Source organism: Oncorhynchus masou, chromosome 6 (assembly GCF_036934945.1).
Source record: "Oncorhynchus masou masou isolate Uvic2021 chromosome 6, UVic_Omas_1.1, whole genome shotgun sequence".
Taxonomy (NCBI): Eukaryota; Metazoa; Chordata; class Actinopteri; order Salmoniformes; family Salmonidae; genus Oncorhynchus; species Oncorhynchus masou.
Genome location: NC_088217.1, coordinates 69514824 through 69530972, shown reverse-complemented (window position 1 = coordinate 69530972; position 16149 = coordinate 69514824). Strand labels below are relative to the sequence as shown.

Genomic DNA, 16149 nt, shown 5'->3' with positions numbered 1-16149 from the left:
TCAAACATACATCGCTAGCTAGTAATGTGAAAGGCTTCACAGTGGCATTGGACAGCTTTGTGAAAATGTGTCGGCCCGGCATAAAAGGGGGTATAGACAGTGAGACGCAGTGTAAGACTGACCTGGGGGTGACTCCACCTGCTGGGGCACGGCCTGTGGGTTGAGAGCCCAGTGCAGGTTCCTCCTAAACTCCTGCTGGTCCTCAGTGTGGATCAGATCAAACACACTCTGGTGCATCACGTCCGTCTGGGACGAGGAGAGAAAGAGAGAGGTCTTCGGAACAGTCACGTGTACCAGCACATAGGACTGGGAACTATTGTCTGACTTCCTGAAAAATAACCTACACACAATTGAATTCACCCCTGTAGAATCAGTAAGGTGACGCACACACACACACACACACACACACACACACACACACACACACACACACACACACACACACACACACACACACACACACACACACACACACACTTGTTTTGTGGGCTTGCAGCGAGGAGGAAGGTTAGGGCATCAGCTGGACCACCTCAGACATGGACACAGCACAGCCTGAGGTTCCGTATCACACTAGCATCTCAGTGCTACTTCTCATTACCATACACACAGCACCACAACAGGCAGCCACATCCAAAAGGATTTCGGTCAGCGCTGTGGATGTGAAGTGAGGGTTGTTGAAATGAAACGAGGCCTGAGAGGTGTGGCTCACACTGTGGGAACATTTCTTCTACAGCAGCTTGTAGCTACAGTGCCTTGCAAAAGTATTCACCCCCTTGGCATTTTTCCTATTTTGTTTCATTACAACCTTTTAATTTAAATGGATTTTTATTTGGATTTCATGTAGTGGACATACACAAAATAGTCCAAATTGGTGAAGTAAAATGAAAAAAATAACTTGTTTAAAAAAATGGAAAAGTGGTGCGTGCATATATATTTGCCCCATTTCCTATGAAGCCCCTAAATAAGATCTGGTGCAACCAATTACCTTCAGAAGTCATACAATTATGTTAAATTAAATCCACCTGTGTGCAATCTAGGTGTCACATGATCCGTCACATGATCTCAGTACATATACACCTGTTTTGAAAAGACCCAGAGTCTACAACACCACTAAGCAAGGGGCACCACCAAGCAAGCGGCACCATGAAGACCAAGGAGCTCTCCAAACAGGTCAGGGACGTAGTTGTGGAGATGTACAGATCAGGGTTGGGTTATAAAAAAATATCTAGAACTTTGAAAATCCCACGGAGCACCATTAAATACATTATTAAAAAATGGAAAGAATATGGCACCACAACAAACCTGCCAAGAGAGGGCCGCCCACCAGAAATCATGGACCATTCAAGGAGGGCATTAATCAGAGAGGCAACAAAGAGACCAAAGATAACCCTGAAGGAGCTGCAAAGCTCCACGGCGGAGACTGGAGTATCTGTCCATAGGACCACTTCGTACACTCCACAGAGCTGGGCTTTAAGGATGACGCAAACCCAACACCTTTCATCACCCCGAGAACACCACCATGTTTTTCATATGGCAGGGACCGGGAAACTGGTCACAATTGAAGGAATGATGGATGGCGCTAAATACAGGGAAATACTTGAGGGAAACCTGTTTCAGTCTTCCAGAGATTTGAGACTGGGACAGAGGTTCACCTTCCAGCAGGACAATGACCCTAAGCATACTGATAAAGCAACACTCAAGTGGTTTAAGGGGAAACATTTAAATGTCTTGGAATGCCCTAGTCAAAGCCCAGACCTCAATCCCATTGAGAATGGGTGAATAGTTATGCACTCTCAAGTTTTCAGTTTTTTTGTCTTATTTTTTGTTTGTTTCACATTAAAACATATTTTGTATCTTCAAAGTGGTAGGCATGTTGTGTAAATAAAATGATACAAACCCCCAAAAAATCTATTTTAATTCCAGGTTGTAAGGCAACAAAATAGGAAAAATGCCAAGAGGGTGAATACTTTCGCAAGCCATTGTACAGCAGCACTGCACACCACAGGAGGTTGGTGGCACCTTAATTGGGGAGGACGGGCTCGTGGTAATGGCTGGAGCGGACTTATACATTTGACGTCATTCCATTCGCTCCTTTCCAGCCATTATTATGAGCCATTCGCCCCTCAGCAGCCTCCAACTGATGACCACAGAGAGAAAGAAAGCTAGAGGGAGAGAGAGAGAGAGAGCGAGAAGGAGAGAGAGAAAGAGAGAAAGAGAAAAGGAGAGAGCGAGAAGAAGAGAGAGAGCGAGAAGGAGAGAGAGAAAGAGAAAAGGGAGAGAGAGAAGGAAAGAGAGAAAGAGAGAAAGAGAAAAGGAGAGAGAGAAAGAGAAAAGGAGAGAGAGAGAGAGAAGGAAAGAGAGAGAGAGAGGAGAGAGAGAGAGAAGGAAAGAGAGAAAGAGAAAAGGAGAGAGAGCAAGAAGAAGAGAGAGAGAGAGAGAGGAAAAGAGAGAAGGAAAGAGAGGAAAAGAGAGAAAGAGAGGAAAAGAGAGAGAGAGAGGAAGAGAGAGAGGAAAAGAGAGAAGGAAAGAGAGAGAGGAAAAGAGAGAGAGAGGGGAAAAGAGAGAAGGAAGAGAGAAAAGGAAAGAGAGAGAGAGAGAGAGAGGAAAAGAGAGAGCTTCAGGGGGTGTTAATAATTGCTAATACAGCTTAGCCCAACTGTGTACGCAAGCATGGATGTTATCAAAAACGGATCCAACCTGAATAAATGAGGCTATTAGAGCAGTTAATCAGCTGCTGGGGGTTAAATCAATTAAAGAAACGTAGGACAGACAGTATGCATGCTTATAGAGGTCTGTGATTAAATATGCTATAGATCAGCTCTTATTAAATGATTAACCTGCGTTTGACCTCTCTGGACGGGGTTATCAAACTCTTATCCAGTGGGAAATCCTGAAGCAAGCTAAAGAGCTTAGCACAGAGCAGGGCTGGGTACCAGAGGGCAGAGAGGGCGGGACTAGGGAACGGAGGCGGGCCAAAAGGACAGGAAAGGACACAAGGCGGTGTTGGGGGAAGGTCAGCACTGTACAGTAGCATATTGGTTTTCACCTTCATTCTGGCTGCAACTGTTGGGGAAAAAAAAGGGGGCAGGGAGCAGTGGAGTGTATTCCAGGGCTCTCCAACCCCGTTCCTGGAGAGATACCCTCCTGGGGGGTTTCACTCCCACCCCAGTTGTAACTAACCCGCTTCAGCTTATCAACCAGCTAATGATTAGAATCTGGTGCGCCAGATTTGGTTTGCCACAGAAACCTGGAGGACTACAGCTTTCAGTCCGTGTCCCAACACACCCTGTGTCGTTCCATAAATAGAACGAGGGCAGAGTCATGTTGTCGTCATAACTGGCTTGGCCGATAGGCCGGGGTTGATCGAACCTCCTCCAGACTCCCTCTGCGCCAGGCTGTGGCTCTGTAGGCAGGCCCAATCCTCCTCTCTCTGTGAGTGTTTGAGCGGCAGTGCGCGCGCGTGTGTGTGTGTGTATGATGAACGGCGTGTATGGTGTGTGTGTGCCAGTGGGTTTGAGTGGCTGCGAGCCCTGTGATCAGCAGCAGAGACTTACTTGGTGGAATCCCAGGTAATCCTGAATGGTGTGAGAGGAGTAGAATATGACCCCGTCTGCAGTGATGACCAGGACGAAACCATTAAGGGCCTGAGGAGGGAGAACAAGTCACCACAGACAGAAAGTTAGGGAATGTCCCTCACTGCGTAGTGCTATCAAAGACGTTTAGCGAGTGCAATTATTTGGGCTGGACAAACGAAGACTGACGCAAATGACTCACAGCTTTTGAGTGATCGTGTTTGGTGTCCATCACGAGAAGACAGTGACAACCCATATTATAGTGACACACTTGTGCCATTTGGTGTGTTTTGTATTTGACTGCCAACACCAAGCATGTATAAAAGAGCAGGACAGACTACAGTGTGCAGACAGAAAGATTCCTGAGGACAGGAGGTCGTTCAAACCTGAGAGAAGGGGAAACGGAGGGGGGGGGGGAAACGGATGGGGGGGAAACGGAGGGGGGGAACAGAGGGGGGGAAACGGAGGGGGGGAACAGAGGGGGGGGGAAACAGAGGGCAACAAAAAGAGAAACTGCAAACGGGGGCATGACACCACTTCAGGCTTCAGGCCGTGGAGGACAGGAGAGGGGGAGGAGAGGAGGAGAGGAGCGGTGGAGGAGAGGAGCGGTGGAGGAGAGGAGCGGTGGAGGAGAGGAGCGGTGGAGGAGAGGTGAGGAGAGGAGGAGAGGAGCGGTGGAGGAGAGGAGCGGTGGAGGAGAGGTGAGGAGAGGAGGAGAGGAGCGGTGAAGGAGAGGTGAGGAGAGGAGGAGAGGAGGAGAGGAGCGGTGAAGGAGAGGTGAGGAGGAGAGGAGCGGTGAAGGAGAGGTGAGGAGAGGAGGAGAGGAGCGGTGGAGGAGAGGTGAGGAGAGGAGGAGAGGAGCGGTGGAGGAGAGGTGAGGAGAGGAGAGTAGGAGAGGAGGAGAGGAGCGGTGAGGAGAGGAGCGGTGGAGGAGAGGTGAGGAGAGGAAGAGAGGAGGAGAGGAGCGGTGAAGGAGAGGTGAGGAGAGGAGGAGAGGAGCGGTAGAGGAGAGGTGAGGAGAGGAGGAGAGGAGCGGTAGAGGAGAGGTGAGGAGAGGAGGAGAGGAGAGGTGGAGGAGAGGTGAGGAGAGGAGGAGAGGAGCGGTGGAGGAGAGGTGAGGAGAGGAGGAAAGGAGCGGTGGAGGAGAGGTGAGGAGAGGAGGAGAGGAGCGGTGGAGGAGAGGTGAGGAGAGGAGGACAGGAGCGGTGGAGGAGAGGTGAGGAGAGGAGGAGAGGAGCGGTGAAGGAGAGGTGAGGAGAGGAGGAGAGGAGGAGAGGAGCGGTGAAGGAGAGGTGAGGAGGAGAGGAGCGGTAGAGGAGAGGTGAGGAGAGGAGGAGAGGAGCGGTGGAGGAGAGGTGAGGAGAGGAGGAGAGGAGGAGAGGAGCGGTATAGGAGAGGTGAGGAGAGGAGGAGAGGAGCGGTGGAGGAGAGGTGAGGAGAGGAGGAGAGGAGCGGTAGAGGAGAGGTGAGGAGAGGAGGAGAGGTGAGGAGAGGAGGAGTAGAGGAGCGGTGAAGGAGAGGTGAGGAGAGGAGCGGTGGAGGAGAGGTGAGGAGGAGAGGAGCGGTGAAGGAGAGGTGAGGAGAGGAGCGGTGGAGGAGAGGTGAGGAGAGGAGGAGAGGAGGAGAGGAGCGGTGAAGGAGAGGTGAGGAGAGGAGGAGAGGAGAGGAGGAGAGGAGCGGTGGAGGAGAGGTGAGGAGAGGAGGAGAGGAGCAGTGGAGGAGAGGTGAGGAGAGGAGCGGTGGAGGAGAGGTGAGGAGAGGAGGAGAGGTGAGGAGAGGTGAGGAGAGGAGGAGAGGTGAGGAGAGGAGGAGTAGAGGAGCGGTGAAGGAGAGGTGAGGAGAGGAGCGGTGGAGGAGAGGTGAGGAGAGGAGGAGAGGAGAGGAGCGGTGGAGGAGAGGTGAGGAGATGAGAGGAGCGGTAGGAGAGGTGAGGAGAGGAGGAGAGGAGAGGAGAGGAGGAGTAGAGGAGCGGTGAAGGAGAGGTGAGGAGAGGAGCGGTGAAGGAGAGGTGAGGAGAGGAGCGGTGGAGGAGAGGTGAGGAGAGGAGGAGAGGAGCGGTAGGAGAGGTGAGGAGAGGAGGAGAGGAGAGGAGCGGTAGAGGAGAGGTGAGGAGAGGAGGAGAGGAGCGGTAGAGGAGAGGAGGAGAGGAGGAGAGAAGCGGTAGAGGAGAGGAGGAGAGGAGCGGTGGAGGAGAGGTGAGGAGAGGAGGAGAGGAGCAGTGGAGGAGAGGTGAGGAGAGGAGCGGTGGAGGAGAGGTGAGGAGAGGAGGAAAGGAGCGGTGGAGGAGAGGTGAGGAGAGGAGGAGAGGAGCGGTGGAGGTGAGGGAGGAGAGGAGGAGCGGTGAAGGAGAGGTGAGGAGAGGAGGAGGAGAGGAGGAGAGGAGCGGTGAAGGAGAGGTGAGGAGGAGAGGAGCGGTAGAGGAGAGGTGAGGGAGAGGAGGAGAGGAGCGGTGGAGGAGAGGTGGTGAGGAGAGGAGGAGAGGAGGAGAGGAGCGGTAGAGGAGAGGTGAGGAGAGGAGGAGAGGAGCGGTGGAGGAGAGGTGAGGAGAGGAGGAGAGGAGCGGTAGAGGAGAGGTGAGGAGGAGAGGTGAGGAGAGGAGGAGAGGAGGAGAGGAGCGGTGAAGGAGAGGTGAGGAGCGGTGGAGGAGAGGTGAGGAGAGGAGCGGTGGAGGAGAGGTGAGGAGGAGAGGAGAGGAGGAGAGGAGCGGTGAGGAGAGGTGAGGAGAGGAGGAGAGGAGCGGTGGAGGAGAGGTGAGGAGATGAGGAGAGGAGTGGTAGGAGAGGTGAGGAGAGGAGGAGAGGAGAGGAGCGGTAGAGGAGAGGTGAGGAGAGGAAGATAGGAGCGGTAGAGGAGAGGAGGAGAGGAGGAGAGAAGCGGTAGAGGAGGAGAGGAGCGGTGGAGGAGAGGTGAGGAGAGGAGGAGAGGAGCAGTGGAGGAGAGGTGAGGAGAGGAGCGGTGGAGGAGAGGTGAGGAGGAGAGGAGCGGTGAAGGAGAGGTGAGGAGAGGAGGAGAGGAGGAGAGGAGGAGAGGAGCGGTGAAGGAGAGGTGAGGAGAGGAGGAGAGGAGGAGAGGAGCGGTGAAGGAGAGGTGAGGAGAGGAGCGGTGAAGGAGAGGTGAGGAGAGGAGGAGAGGCAAGCGGCCCCACTCTGAGGACGTGTCACGAACACAAAGACAGGCTGGAGTTGGGGAGGAAGAGGGGGAGGAGGAGGAGAGAGAGAGAGGGAGAAACATAACCATACAGAGTGTCTCACACTTTACTATTCCATCTCCCCCCACAATGCTCAGGGGCAAAGGAGTCGTGCTGTCGCTCTGTTCGCTCTAGGTGTGTATGCGTGCGTGGGTACACGTTCCCTAAACCAACCGACGGCACGACAGGGCAGCTGTCCTGATACTCACTCCCTCGAACACCCCATCATATTCATTTCCAACATGTCAGCAAGGAGAACCCCTTTACACAATCTGCACTGGATGGAAGCCATAGCCTCATAGCCTCCATCAAGTCCTTTTTCCATGGATGTCACCAAGAGAAACATAACCCAGATAATATCAGGTTGGATGATTCCATCCCTTTAGCAAGTTAAATAGCTATATGACTCAAATTCTACCTGGCAGACCCAACATCGTATTCCCCCAGTTAGCGTTGTGTACCGTACTTAGCTTTTGTCTGGGTAAGCTATAATGAACTCAGTGTCCACAAACGGCTTGTCCAGGCCTGCCTTTATTTCTGTCTCTCAACCTGAAGGCTCCTAGTCCTGTCTGAAACCCTGACATCCATGGGATCCCGGGGAGCCTCGCAGCTGCCGGCTCATATAGTTTCTTCTTTATTATGCAGGCCTACGCTCTCTCAAAACATATCCAGAAAGCTGCCACCCCCACTGCCACCCCGGGCCATCTATAAGTCCACCCTCCTCTCCTCAGCAGCTCCGTCCTCCACTTCCTAGTTCTATCTCCATGGCCCGACGCCCCCACACTGTACACAAACACTCAGAAAGCAGAGCGGTGTTCAGGCTCTCTGTATAAATATTTAGATTCATCTGTCTAGCTGAAGAACACACAGCAATCTCCCTTGGGGTGGGGGGGGGGGGGGGGGGGGTCGGGGACATGGGCAGTCACCAAACATCTTGATCAAAAATGTATTTTTCATATTTAATGGGGCTGAGGACATCATGCACTTGTCCAGGATGAAAGAATGCTGCCTGCTGTAGTTCTAGCGGCCGTCGGCATAGCGGCCGTCGGCAGACAGAACAAAACACAGAGTGGCAAGGGGATGTGAGAGAATGGAGAGAGAGAAAAGATCACGAGAGAGGGAGGAAGGATGAAGGGAGGTAGAAAAAGAGAGCGATGTAGTAAGAGAGATGGAGAGAGCCTGTTCCAGTCGTCAACATGGCAGAGCTAGTCATTTGTTTTCCCAGCCTGTATGTTATCTGGTCTGGACGTATGCCCCCTGACAGTGACAGCAAACACAGGAACAGACTGGCAAGCCAAACACTGGCACAGACTGGCAAGCCAAACACTGGCACAGACTGGCAGGCCAAACACTGGCACAGACTGGCAGGCCAAACACTGGAACAGACTGGCAGGCCAAACACTGGCACAGACTGGCAAGCCAAACACTGGCACAGACTGGCAGGCCAAACACTGGCACAGACTGGCAGGCCAAACACTGGCACAGACTGGCAGGCCAGACACTTGCACAGACTGGCAGGCCAAACACTGGCACAGACTGGCAGGCCAAACACTGGCACAGACTGGCAGGCCAGACACTGGAACAGACTGGCAGGCCAAACACTGGCATAGACTGACAGGCCAAACACTGGGACAGACTGCCAGGCCAAACACTGGAACAGACTGGCAGGCCAAATACTGGAACAGACTGGCAGGCCAAACACTGGCACAGACTGGCAAGCCAAACACTGGCACAGACTGGCAAGCCAAACACTGGCACAGACTGGCAGGCCAAACACTGGCACAGACTGGCAGGCCAGACACTGGAACAGACTGGCAGGCCAAACACTGGCATAGACTGGCAGGCCAAACACTGGGACAGACTGCCAGGCCAAACACTGGAACAGACTGGCAGGCCAAATACTGGCACAGACTGGCAAGCCAAACACTGGCACAGACTGGCAAGCCAAACACTGGCACAGACTGGCAGGCCAAACACTGGCACAGACTGGCAGGCCAAACACTGGAACAGACTGGCAGGCCAAACACTGGCACAGACTGGCAGGCCAAACACTGGCACAGACTGGCAGGCCAAACACTGGCACAGACTGGCAGGCCAAACACTGGCACAGACTGGCAGGCCAAACACTGGCACAGACTGGCAGGCCAAACACTGGAACAGACTGGCAGGCCAAACACTGGCACAGACTGGCAGGCCAAACACTGGAACAGACAGGCAGGCCAAACACTGGAACAGACTGGCAGGCAAAACACTGGCACAGACTGGCAAGCCAAACACTGGCACAGACTGGCAGGCCAAACACTGGCACAGACTGGCAGGCCAAACACTGGCACAGACTGGCAGGCCAGACACTTGCACAGACTGGCAGGCCAAACACTGGCACAGACTGGCAGGCCAAACACTGGCACAGACTGGCAGGCCAGACACTGGAACAGACTGGCAGGCCAAACACTGGCATAGACTGGCAGGCCAAACACTGGGACAGACTGCCAGGCCAAACACTGGAACAGACTGGCAGGCCAAATACTGGAACAGACTGGCAGGCCAAACACTGGCACAGACTGGCAAGCCAAACACTGGCACAGACTGGCAAGCCAAACACTGGCACAGACTGGCAGGCCAAACACTGGCACAGACTGGCAGGCCAGACACTGGAACAGACTGGCAGGCCAAACACTGGCATAGACTGGCAGGCCAAACACTGGGACAGACTGCCAGGCCAAACACTGGAACAGACTGGCAGGCCAAATACTGGCACAGACTGGCAAGCCAAACACTGGCACAGACTGGCAAGCCAAACACTGGCACAGACTGGCAGGCCAAACACTGGCACAGACTGGCAGGCCAAACACTGGAACAGACTGGCAGGCCAAACACTGGCACAGACTGGCAGGCCAAACACTGGCACAGACTGGCAGGCCAAACACTGGCACAGACTGGCAGGCCAAACACTGGCACAGACTGGCAGGCCAAACACTGGCACAGACTGGCAGGCCAAACACTGGAACAGACTGGCAGGCCAAACACTGGCACAGACTGGCAGGCCAAACACTGGAACAGACTGGCAGGCCAAACACTGGCACAGACTGGCAGGCCAAACACTGGAACAGACAGGCAGGCCAAACACTGGAACAGACTGGCAGGCAAAACACTGGCACAGACTGGCAAGCCAAACACTGGCACAGACTGGCAGGCCAAACACTGGCACAGACTGGCAGGCCAAACACTGGCACAGACTGGCAGGCCAGACACTTGCACAGACTGGCAGGCCAAACACTGGCACAGACTGGCAGGCCAAACACTGGCACAGACTGGCAGGCCAGACACTGGAACAGACTGGCAGGCCAAACACTGGCATAGACTGGCAGGCCAAACACTGGGACAGACTGCCAGGCCAAACACTGGAACAGACTGGCAGGCCAAATACTGGAACAGACTGGCAGGCCAAACACTGGCACAGACTGGCAAGCCAAACACTGGCACAGACTGGCAAGCCAAACACTGGCACAGACTGGCAGGCCAAACACTGGCACAGACTGGCAGGCCAGACACTGGAACAGACTGGCAGGCCAAACACTGGCATAGACTGGCAGGCCAAACACTGGGACAGACTGCCAGGCCAAACACTGGAACAGACTGGCAGGCCAAATACTGGCACAGACTGGCAAGCCAAACACTGGCACAGACTGGCAAGCCAAACACTGGCACAGACTGGCAGGCCAAACACTGGCACAGACTGGCAGGCCAAACACTGGAACAGACTGGCAGGCCAAACACTGGCACAGACTGGCAGGCCAAACACTGGCACAGACTGGCAGGCCAAACACTGGCACAGACTGGCAGGCCAAACACTGGCACAGACTGGCAGGCCAAACACTGGCACAGACTGGCAGGCCAAACACTGGAACAGACTGGCAGGCCAAACACTGGCACAGACTGGCAGGCCAAACACTGGAACAGACTGGCAGGCCAAACACTGGAACAGACTGGCAGGCCAAACACTGGCACAGACTGGCAAGCCAAACACTGGCACAGACTGGCAGGCCAAACACTGGCACAGACTGGCAGGCCAGACACTTGCACAGACTGGCAGGCCAAACACTGGCACAGACTGGCAGGCCAAACACTGGCACAGACTGGCAGGCCAGACACTGGAACAGACTGGCAGGCCAAACACTGGCATAGACTGGCAGGCCAAACACTGGGACAGACTGCCAGGCCAAACACTGGAACAGACTGGCAGGCCAAATACTGGAACAGACTGGCAGGCCAAACACTGGCACAGACTGGCAAGCCAAACACTGGATCAGACTGGCAAGCCAAACACTGGCACAGACTGGCAGGCCAAACACTGGCACAGACTGGCAGGCCAGACACTGGAACAGACTGACAGGCCAAACACTGGCATAGACTGGCAGGCCAAACACTGGGACAGACTGCCAGGCCAAACACTGGAACAGACTGGCAGGCCAAATACTGGCACAGACTGGCAAGCCAAACACTGGCACAGACTGGCAAGCCAAACACTGGCACAGACTGGCAGGCCAAACACTGGCACAGACTGGCAGGCCAAACACTGGCACAGACTGGCAGGCCAGACACTTGCACAGACTGGCAGGCCAAACACTGGCACAGACTGGCAGGCCAAACACTGGAACAGACTGGCAGGCCAAACACTGGAACAGACTGGCAGGCCAAACACTGGTATAGACTGGCAGGCCAAACACTGGGACAGACTGCCAGGCCAAACACTGGAACAGACTGGCAGGCCAAATACTGGAACAGACTGGCAGGCCAAACACTGGCACAGACTGGCAGGCCAAACACTGGAACAGACTGGCAGGCCAAACACTGGCACAGACTGGCAGGCCAAACACTGGAACAGACTGGCAGGCCAAACACTGGAACAGACTGGCAGGCCAAACACTGGAACAGACTGGCAGGCCAAACACTGGCACAGACTGGCAGGCCAAACACTGGAACAAACTGGCAGGCCAAACACTGGCACAGACTGGCAGGCCAAACACTGGAACAGACTGGCAGGCCAAACACTGGAACAGACTGGCAGGCCAAACACTGGAACAGACTAGCAGGCCAAACACTGGCACAGACTGGCAGGCCAAACACTGGCACAGACTGGCAGGCCAAACACTGGCACAGACTGGCAGGCCAAACACTGGAACAGACTGGCAGGCCAAACACTGGAACAGACTAGCAGGCCAAACACTGGCACAGACTGGCAGGCCAAACACTGGCACAGACTGGCAGGCCAAACACTGGCATAGACTGGCAGGCCAAACACTGGAACAGACTGGCAGGCCAGACACTTGCACAGACTGGCAGGCCAAACACTGGCACAGACTGGCAGGCCAAACACTGGAACAGACTGGCAGGCCAAACACTGGAACAGACTGGCAGGCCAAACACTGGAACAGACTGGCAGGCCAAACACTGGCACAGACTGGCAGGCCAAACACTGGAACAGACTGGCAGGCCAAACACTGGAACAGACTGGCAGGCCAAACACTGGAACAGACTGGCAGGCCAAACACTGGAACAGACTGGCAGGCCAAACACTGGAACAGACTGGCAGGCCAAACACTGGAACAGACTGGAAGGCCAAACACTGGAACAGACTGGCAGGCCAAACACTGGCACAGACTGGCAGGCCAAACACTGGCACAGACTGGCAGGCCAGACACTTGCACAGACTGGCAGGCCAAACACTGGCACAGACTGGCAGGCCAAACACTGGAACAGACTGGCAGGCCAAACACTGGCACAGACTGGCAGGCCAAACACTGGAACAGACTGGCAGGCCAAACACTGGAACAGACTGGCAGGCCAAACACTGGTATAGACTGGCAGGCCAAACACTGGGACAGACTGCCAGGCCAAACACTGGAACAGACTGGCAGGCCAAATACTGGAACAGACTGGCAGGCCAAACACTGGCACAGACTGGCAGGCCAAACACTGGAACAGACTGGCAGGCCAAACACTGGCACAGACTGGCAGGCCAAACACTGGAACAGACTGGCAGGCCAAACACTGGAACAGACTGGCAGGCCAAACACTGGAACAGACTGGCAGGCCAAACACTGGCACAGACTGGCAGGCCAAACACTGGAACAGACTGGCAGGCCAAACACTGGCACAGACTGGCAGGCCAAACACTGGAACAGACTGGCAGGCCAAACACTGGAACAGACTGGCAGGCCAAACACTGGAACAGACTAGCAGGCCAAACACTGGCACAGACTGGCAGGCCAAACACTGGCACAGACTGGCAGGCCAAACACTGGCACAGACTGGCAGGCCAAACACTGGAACAGACTGGCAGGCCAAACACTGGAACAGACTAGCAGGCCAAACACTGGCACAGACTGGCAGGCCAAACACTGGCACAGACTGGCAGGCCAAACACTGGCATAGACTGGCAGGCCAAACACTGGAACAGACTGGCAGGCCAGACACTTGCACAGACTGGCAGGCCAAACACTGGCACAGACTGGCAGGCCAAACACTGGAACAGACTGGCAGGCCAAACACTGGAACAGACTGGCAGGCCAAACACTGGAACAGACTGGCAGGCCAAACACTGGCACAGACTGGCAGGCCAAACACTGGAACAGACTGGCAGGCCAAACACTGGAACAGACTGGCAGGCCAAACACTGGAACAGACTGGCAGGCCAAACACTGGAACAGACTGGCAGGCCAAACACTGGAACAGACTGGCAGGCCAAACACTGGAACAGACTGGAAGGCCAAACACTGGAACAGACTGGAAGGCCAAACACTGGAACAGACGGGAAGGCCAAACACTGGAACAGACTGGCAGGCCAAACACTGGAACAGACTGGCAGGCCAAACACTGGCACAGACTGGCAGGCCAAACACTGGAACAGACTGGCAGGCCAAACACTGGAACAGACTGGCAGGCCAAACACTGGAACAGACTGGCAGGCCAAACACTGGAACAGACTGGCAGGCCAAACACTGGAACAGACTGGAAGGCCAAACACTGGAACAGACTGGAAGGCCAAACACTGGAACAGACGGGAAGGCCAAACACTGGAACAGACTGGAAGGCCAAACACTGGAACAGACTGGCAGGCCACAGGGAACAAACAAGGGTTTATTCCTTTTTTGTACAATCAGTTGTTTTCTTTTTGGTATGTACAGACCTTGATTCATGCATTCACGTCTCCCATGCTTTTAGTGAACTTCAAATGCTTATGGAATTATATTTTGATCCACTGAAAAGGTAACCTGAATGACGTGGACTAAAAATGGTAAAGTACATTAGGCTATATGGAGAATATCAAATAACACCTTTCTGCTCTCATTTTACCGCCCTTTTCAATAATGGATGTCCTCACAGTCACTCTATAATTCATGGCCAAGTGTCTGAAATGGAACATAGCAAGACAGCCAGCCCTGGTCAGAAATAGCCTCTCCTCTCCTCCGACCCCCTCTCCTCTGCTTCCCCCATCTCCTCCCTTCTCTTTCCGGCCCTCTCAACAGCAATGTCATGAATAAGGACCTCGCCTTCGTTTAGCATCTCTCTCACTCCCTCTCTCTCTCTTTCCCCCTCTCTCTCCATTTACTATTCTTTCTCTCTCAAATACACCATTTCCCTCATTTCCTAACCCTCCTCCATGCCCCTCCCTCCCTCCCTCTGTAGCTCAGCCTGTCTTAAGAGATTCTGTGTTGACTGTTCTGGCACGGTGGGATTCTGCATGATGGCACAACAGTGGGGGCTGTAGATGAAGCAGATCACATCTTCCCTGACTGAACATCCAGCACAGAGCAGGGCAGAATATAGAGCACTGTCCCTTTTAAAGGACAATTCCACTCAAAAAAAATACATTTTGGTATTCGTCTCAGTAGTTAACTGTTGATACAGTCCCAAAGATCAGGGCAGAATAGAGCACTGTCCCTTTAAGTGCAGGGCCAAATAGGCCCCAGTAAGTGCAGGACAGAATAGAGCATTGTCTCTTTAAGAACTGGGGGGATGAATGATGGCACCGAACTAGGCTATGGCATGGGCATTGAATGTTTTCCGATGTAACTTTTATAGCTACTCTAAATGAGTCCAAACTAATCAGCTGGTCTCAGCAGGCCTGGTACATCCTTTTCGTTCTAGGCTGAGATCCTGTTAAGGAAAGAGCCCAATCTGCCAATAACCACCCAGGAGAGAGGTCAGCATGTTAGCGAAAGGTATCTCTCATCCTGTGGGTGGTCTCTCTCTCTCTCTGACAATCTCTAAATGCAGCAAGTCTGTTTGTGAAAACCAGCAGTACTTAACTTTCCCCCATAGAAATAGAATTACAACACTATGATTACATACATCTATACTTGTCCCCATGTGGTGCGCTCCAGCTACAAGACAGACTTTCCATGTCTGCCGTGTTGTGCCTGCTGTGTGTGAGAGCCCTGCAGTCTCCTGTCTCACCTGCCTCTCTGTCAAGGCTCTTACTGTTCCTGCCCGGGAAAGCTTTCTATCGAAGCACTGCTCACTTAACTGAGCTACGCTTCAGCCAGACAACTCTCTCTCTATCTCTCGCCATGCTCTATCTCTCGCCATGCTCTCTCTCTCACCAGGCTGTCTCTCTCACCAGGCTCTCTCTCTCTCTCCAGGCTCTCTCTCTCTCTCTCTCCAAGCTCTTGGCATGCTTAAGGGACAGAACAGAAGCCCAGCAAGTTTGGGGAAACGCTAAGACATGTAGCGATGCCCTCTGGCAGGCAGGCAGGCAGCGTGCTCTATAAAAACCAGGCCTGATCAGAAGCGAGGCACGCTAGATGAGATGAGCTTCACAGAGTGAGTAGTCTTCTTATGTCGACTGGTCAGTTTGGAGGAGAGAGGAGTAGACCAGTTGTGCCTGGGCTGCAGGTGGTGGTGTGTGTATAGATGTGTGTGTGTGTGTGTGTGTGTGTGTGTGTGGAAAGACAGCTCGTAGTACTCCTTGACACAATGAGTGGTCATATAGAACATTCTGTTGCAATGACTTGAAACATATTCGGATACAGTTTCAGTGCCCAGAATGTAGTGCAGACGCCAGCTGGGGTGTCACACTGCTCGTCGTGTGTTTGTGCCCTGCACCTGGAGCCTGGCCACCAACCTGCAATAGGAGTTCACCCTCGGGCATCCAGCCGTCCACCAATCCCGTTGTCTCGCTGCTGTCATGGTTACCACCGTTGGCCTTCAACCCCTTGCAAGCCTGGGTCTTCAGAGCAACTATCGAGTGAGAGCGAAACAGGGAGAGGGAGATAGAGAGAGGGGAGAGAAAGAGAGAGAAGGAGAGGGGAGAGAGATGGAGAGGGGAGAGAAAGAGAGAGAAGGAGAGGGGAGAGAAAGGGAGAGAGGAGAGAGAAAGAGAGAGAG

The 16149-nt window shown here is 53.9% G+C and overlaps 1 protein-coding gene across 1 annotated transcript in view; it reads right to left on the bottom strand.

Annotated features, from left to right (window-relative positions):
• The window catches only part of ahr1b (aryl hydrocarbon receptor 1b), a 96776-nt gene that overhangs the window by 28334 nt on the left and 52293 nt on the right, over nucleotides 1–16149 (bottom strand). Inside the window, 3 exon segments of the mRNA XM_064969503.1 lie at nucleotides 123–246; nucleotides 3555–3644; nucleotides 15887–16002. Coding sequence (XP_064825575.1) covers nucleotides 123–246; nucleotides 3555–3644; nucleotides 15887–16002 — 330 coding nt within the window.